Raw genomic sequence first — 7,131 nt, 5'->3', positions numbered from 1 at the left:
CTGTACAAAAATACTTTTTATATCCTTATTTTATAAACTTTAGTCTATTTAAAAATTTAAAAAATTTGTTACTTTTATTTTCTTACTTTTTGTTAAAAATGAAAACACAAACACCCGCATTAGCCTCGGCCCAGACAGAGTAAGAATCATTAACATCACTGTCTTCCACCTCCACATCTCACCCCACCACAAGGCCTTCAGGGGCAATAATAGGCATGGAGCTGCCATCTCCTGATAGCAATGCCTTCTTCTGGATACCTCCTGAAGGATCTGCCTGAGGCTGTTTCTTTTTTTTTTTTTTTAAATAAGTAAAAGCAGTACACTCGAAAATAATGATGATATGGTTTGGATCTGTGCCTCACCCAAACCTCATGTTGAATTGTAATCCCCAGTGTTGGAGGCAGGGCCTGGCGGGAGGAGATTGGGTCATGGAGGTGGATTTCCCCTATGGTGCTGCTTTCCTGGTAGTGAGTGCTCGTGAGGTCTGGTTGTTTAAAAGTGTGTAGCACACACCCCCTTTTCCTTCTGCTCTGGCCATGTGAAGACATGTCTGCTTCCCCTTCGCTTTCTGCCATGATTGAAAGTTTCCTGAAGTTTTCATGCTTCCTGTACAGTCTGTGGAACTGTGAGCCAATTAAACCTCTTTTCTTTATAAATTACTCAATCTCAGGCATTTATTTATAGCAATGCAAGAACTAACTAATACAAATTGTAAAAAGTATAGTATAGTAAATACATAAACCAGTAACACAGTCATTTATTGTCATTATTAAATATTATGTACCGGACATAATTGCTGTACTTTTACTTGACTGGCAGTGCAATAGATTTGTTCTACACCAGTATCACCACAAACACGTGAGTGATGTATTGCAATACATATGTCATCACTAGGCTATCACATCACTAGGCGATAGAAATTTTTCAGCTCCATTATAATCTTATGGGACCATTATCATATATGTAGTCTACCACTGACGGAAATGTCATTATGTGGCATACATAATGTAGAGTTTTCAAGGGTACCTTAAAGAACATCTATAAATACATACACACACAAACACACTTATACACCCAGTAGTCAAAATGATTTTAAAAATCACATCTTAGCTCAAAAAGATAATTAAGTTAACTTTTATTATTCATTAAAAATGAACTTTCTAAAATATTAGTAAATTTCATTTTAAGCTCTGTCTTGAAGTGCTGATACCACTGAAGTAACATTTTTCTTCTTTCAATTTTTTCTTGTAAAATTATAGTTTTCTCTTTTTCTAAAACAGCAGGGAGTTCCTTCCAGTTCTTGATAAAGATAAAGGGAGCGCCCATGGACTTGAATAACTGCAGAGGAGCACTGTGGTGCACAGATGTATTCCCACAGTTGCCAGCTGTCATCACGTCTTCCACCACAGGAATGGAGCCATAGGAGCAAGCCTCATAGATTCGATAGCATTCTGTGTTTACTCCGACCGGGCACAATGTGAGATCACTCTGAAGCAAGGCATCTTGGTAATTCTTAAGACTTTCATTTGTTTCCTGAGGCTGCCAGCTAGAAAATCAGAAAAAGAACTGTAGTTTTCACTTTACTAAGTATATATTTTGTGAACAAAAATACCTTATCTTTTAATAAAATCAGTTTCAGGAAATGGTGAAACTTTATAGAGATGATAGGCATAAGAGATATCCAAAATCCTGGCCCAAATAGATTTCTTAAAAATGTTGAAGAATTGGAACATTTTACAGTTGTACATTTATAAAATCTAGGAGTCACCCTAACATTTCTGAATGGATAATAATAATTCAGTGCATACTTTGGGAGTGCTAGGTCCTCTCTTCCCTACCTTGCCCTCATGGAGCATATATTCTAGTTCTAGTGGTGGAGATGGATAGTGACCAAGTGAAGTCAGTAAATTATTTAGATGGGGTAGAATACTGTGAGAAAAGAGCAAAGGAGTAAGTAGAGCAGGAGTTTCTGAGGGGGTAGGGTTGCAATCTGAAATAAGTGATGAGGGATTGTCTTACTGTGGCAGCATCTGAGCAAAGAGTTGGGAATGAAGGAGCAAGCCACGTAGATCTGGGAGGATAAAAGAGCAAGGAAGAGTGAAGGCCATGAGATAGCATGTGCCTGGCATGCTCAAGGAGCTGCGGGGAAGCCAGGGTGGCTGAGGTAGGGTAACTGAGGGAACAGGCGCAGAAGATAAAGTCTCAATGGTCACACGGGACTCTATCATGCAGGCTTTTGATCATGGGGTGACATGACGTGATGTAGGTTTCATCAGAATCAATCTGGCTATTGTGTTGAGAATGGACTGTACAGGGGCAAGGGTAGAAGCTGAAAGATCAGTAAAGAAAGATACGCAGCTGGGTGCGGTGGCTCACGCCTGTAATCCCAGCACTTTGTGAGGCCAAGGTGGGTGGATCACCAGAGGTCAGGAGTTCGAGACCAACCTGGCCAACAAGGTAAAACCCCATCTCTACTAAATACAATAATTAACCGGGTGTGATGGCATGCACCTGTAATCCCAGCTACACGGGAGGCTGCGGCAGGAGAATCGCTTGAACCTGGGAGGTGGAGGTTGCAGTGAGCTGAGATCATGTCACTGCACTACAGCCTGGGCAGTAAGAGTGAAACTCAGTCTCAAAAGAAAAAAAAAAAAAAAAGGTAGATGCGTTCTCCTGACTATTCTCAGTGAAATAAGCAATAGGGTCATAAAGTAAGAAAGATGGAGGTGTTAAGAGTGTAGGAGAGAAGGTATAAAACAGCCTTCTAGGAGAGTGGGAGAATATATGGACAAGGGAAATATAAGACTGCTGGGCACCTGAGGTTCAAAGTCATGTGTTTAAATAAAGGTCAATTAGCACCTTTCTCCAATTATGTTTAGCTGCATGGGTGCAGGCATGGAGTAGGCAGAGAGCTGGATTTAACCAGAGTTATGGTTTGCCAGATTAGGGAATTAGGGAGCTGAAGGTATAGGCAATTATGATTGACAATGAAATTTAAGTTAGGTGAAGAATAAAATGAAGAAAGGGGAGTGAAGGACAACAAAAGGGTAGTAGGAACAATAGAGTCTAAGTGCCAGCTGAATTGTCAGAGTCAGATTATTACACAGAATGAGCTGGAATGGACAGATGATGGTGGTTGTAGAAAGAGATGCTGGGACTTGAGATCATGTTGAGAAGGTGCAGTACGTGTAATGACAAAGTCTAGGAAATAACCATGAGACAGAATGGCTGAGGTCAGGTGGAAGCCCAGATTATTGGAGGAGGGGAGGTAGGTGAAGGAACTGCAAAGACCAAAATGATAGAAAGACCATCTATGTAGATTTGCCAGTCACTAAGAATTGAGAACAGAGTAGTGGCAGACAGAGCTAGAGTGTACCAGGAGCTAAACTCTTCGAAGAAGTAGGGGGATAAACCCAAGGGTAAGTGCATGATTTCAGGGAGTAAGGGTGATGTTTGGTTTTGTCTGCTGACATGAGTTTCAAAATTGGGTTTATTAGGGAGGGAAAGGGGAGAATAGTCTAGAAGCAACAATGAGAAACAAGGAAAACATCTACTCAAACCTCTGGCTCAATGGTATGAGAGGAGCTACAAGAATTATTCCCATAATAACCTTTGTTATTTTACACTGTCCTCATTCATTCCACTCCAGACATACTGGCCCTATTGTTCCTGTAACATAGTAAGCACACTCCTGCCTCAGGGCCTTTGCTCTTCCCTCCGTCTGGAATAGTCTTCTCCCAAATATACACAAGACTCACCCATGAGCATTCTTAAGGCCTGTGCATAAGTGTAACCTTCTAATGAATACCTTCCTTGGCTATTCCAAAATAGCAAATGCTCCACCACCAACACCCAAGGTCTTTCTATGCCATTCTTCTGCTTAATTTTTTACAGGGCATTTATCATCTTCTGACACACAATATATTTTACTTGCTTGTCTCCTCCAACAAGCATTTAAGTGCCAGGAGGGCATGGACTTTGTTTTGTTCACTGCTGTATTTACTGTGGGTAAACAGTTTCTGGCATAGAGCAATTGCTTGGTAAACATTGACTTAACGAATATGGTATGGTTACATTAGCAATAAAGAGTATCTGCTATAATTTAAAAAGTAAAATTCCAGACCTAACCGGACATTTTTAAGGCATTACTTCCCTGATGACTCTGCATTATGCTTTGTTTATTTGAAAACTTGATTTGTCTATTTAAAAACAAAATAAATGATTGCAAATTTACTTCCTTCACAATATGAACACCTGTTTCCTGGTTACTACATAAAAGAAGAAATTTAACCCTATTGAGTCTCCCTATCCAACCATTCATCCACTCACCATTTATCCTAGGCCTACTTTGTGCAAGGTCCTATGTTAGATCTGGGGATTCACAGAAGAAGAATACAAGGTCCATGTCCTGAAGATGGTGTCAGGTTCCTGAATTCCTGAATTTGTGAGGGGTTCTGCACACCAGTCTTGGAACACTGAATTGGTCCACTGCACATCATCTCAGCAATGAACCTAAGTATCTCATTAGCATCTATAATCTCCTGTGTAACTAACAAATATTATTGAGGAAACCCTAACAACTGAAATTTGCAAATGACAGTTACCAATGTTCCTCTTCAAGATGGGACTACAGTCATAGGCGGTTCTTCCTATTCTAAATGTGTACAACCCAGTCTCTTCACAGTTTAAATTACTAATGTATCTTTTGGGGAAAGATTGGTACAAATAGGGTTAACAATGCCTCTTTGGAAACCTGTGTTTCTACATAAAGCAACTCTCAGACTGGAGAACAAAATGAATGAATTAAATAAGCATAGAACTTACTGTTCTCTTGCTGAAACCCAACAAAGCTTATCGTTCCCATCTTTTTTCAAAATGTTCATTAGTGCCTGTCTGGATGAATTTTCATAAATCGTTCCTAAGAAATTACATAAATATGGCCTCTCATCATGCAGCATTGACCAACTTGCCTCCACCACAGGAAAATTCCTATATCTATAAAAATAAATACACATGAATTAATATATGATATAGAATTGGCAAAAATTCCCCATAACCCAACCTCTTAGGTAGCAAGAAGTATACAGAAGAGGTTTAAAATGTGATTTCTAAATCTCAAATTGTAATTTTCCATGCATACTTGGGAAAACTCCCTGAATCTACTGACTTAAAAAAATGTAATTTCACGTTGACATCTCTTACAAAAGTGTTACAGATATGTTGTGCCTAAAGTTATTTGTTTTTGACATTCTTTAACTTGCATTACTCATCTGCAGCTGGTAGCCATGTTACATGCAAAACCTTCAAAGTATAAAGACTTCTGTATTCATAATGATCATGATTTAAGCAACATTTTAGCCAGGTGACGAAAAGATTACAGAATACTCCAGGGGAGGGAGATGGATGGGGAAAAGGAAGATGTTGATCAAAGGGTATGAAATTTCAGCTGGACAGGAGGAATAAGCTTTAGTGATCTATCACACAGAATAGGGTGACTATAATAAATAATCACTGTATATTTCAAAATTGCTAAAACAGCAGATTTTATGTTTTTACCACAAAAATTGTTAAGTATATAAGGTACGGATTTGTTAGTCTGATTTAAGCATTCTACATTGTAAATATATTTCAAAACATCATTTGTACCCCATTATCATATACAATTACTATTTGTCAATTAAAAAAAAAGGAAAGATGATATATTTTGCTATTGCAAAGGGCTCTGAAAAATTAATCCCAAGGGCTTTTCAAGTAGATACCAGATAAAACCATGGTATGCCATACAGGAAAAGTTACCTATTTTTATGAGCATTTGGAAATACCAGGGATTAAACTGTGTACCTGAAATATAACCTTCACACGAGAACAAAATTTTACCTAACAGTTAGTATATAACAGGGTTTCTTAGCCTCAGCATTACTGACATTTTGGGTTAATTTTTTCTTGTGGAGGCTGTCCTATACATTGCGGGGTGTTCAGCTGCATCCCTGGGCTCTATCTGCTAGATACCAGTTGTGACAACCTCTTTCCTCCAGTTGTGACAATCAAAAATATCTCCAGGCCAGGCACAGTGGCTCATGCCTGTAATCCCAGCACTTTGGGAGTCCGAGGCAGGCAGATCACTTGAGGTCAGGAATTCGAGACCAGCCTGGCCAACATGGCGAAACCCCCTCTCTATAAAAAATACAAAATTAGCCAGGAGTGGTGGTGCCCACCTGTAATCCCAGCTACTTGGGAGACTGAGGCAGGAGAATGGCTAGAACCTGGGAGGCAGAGGTTGCAGAGAGCCGAGATCGTGCCACTGAACTCCAGCTGGGGTGACAGAGCAAGACTTCGTCTCAAAAAAAAAAAAAAAAAAGTCTCCAGACACTGCCAAATGCCTCCCGGTGGGCAAAACTGCCCCTGGTTGAGAACCATGGACCTATAATAAGAAATATACTGGCCTAGTGCAACAACACCATGATTACCAAGAGGTTCCATCTTATACTATATGAAAACATTTTACAAATGCAGGCTGTGCTCAAAAAATAGATTTTTAAGAGGGTCTTAAACCTGGCTTTACTTAACAAAAACCTTTTTGTCTGGCCTTACCCCAAACCTACTGAGTTAGGGTGTTATAGGAGTAGGCTTGGGAAGACATCTCATTACTGGCACAGATGTGCCAGTGACATCTGTGTCGCTAACTAGGCAGCAGTCTAAGGCCACATCCAGCAACCAGTGACAGAATAATGAATAATGAATGTTATGATTCAAAAATCATGTCAGTGAGATTTTTCATAATTTATCCACTCAACAAATACAGAATGCCTACTCTGTGCAGGTGCTGTTTTAGGCTCTGTGGATAGAGCAGTGAACAAAAGAGACAAAAATCCCTGCTCTCAGGAGGTTTATATACCAGTGGCAACTTATCTTAAAGTCAACTTGCTCTTAATTAAAAACATCCTATTAACAGAAAGATAAAAATATATGTTTTCCATTTTATAGCTGGAGAAAGACTGTATCTTTTTTTTTTTTTTTTTTTTTTTGGAGACACAGTCTCATCTCACTCTGTTGCCCAGGCTAGAGTGCAGTGGTACAATCTCAGCTCAATCTCCTGGGCTTAAGTGATCCTCCCACCTCAACCTCATGAGT

The 7,131-nt window shown here is 39.5% G+C and overlaps 1 protein-coding gene across 4 annotated transcripts in view; it reads right to left on the bottom strand.

The window, feature by feature from the left end:
* Window positions 1–1,106: 1,106 nt before the first annotated feature.
* Window positions 1,107–7,131, bottom strand: part of RXYLT1 (ribitol xylosyltransferase 1) — a 36,541-nt gene continuing 30,516 nt past the window's right edge. For all 4 annotated transcript variants that reach the window (XM_002823470.5, XM_009247975.4, XM_054527338.2 and 1 more), the window contains 2 exons: window positions 4,825–4,995; window positions 1,107–1,546 (listed from right to left, as the gene is read on the bottom strand). In XM_002823470.5, coding sequence (XP_002823516.1) covers window positions 1,129–1,546; window positions 4,825–4,995 — 589 coding nt within the window. In that variant the 3' untranslated portion in view covers window positions 1,107–1,128. The remainder of the gene's footprint in view (window positions 1,547–4,824; window positions 4,996–7,131) is intronic.

This window comes from Pongo abelii, chromosome 10, assembly GCF_028885655.2.
Source record: "Pongo abelii isolate AG06213 chromosome 10, NHGRI_mPonAbe1-v2.0_pri, whole genome shotgun sequence".
In the NCBI taxonomy this organism is placed as follows: Eukaryota; Metazoa; Chordata; class Mammalia; order Primates; family Hominidae; genus Pongo; species Pongo abelii.
The sequence above is the reverse complement of the archived record's forward strand: the minus strand, read 5'-3'. Positions and strand labels throughout refer to the sequence as shown.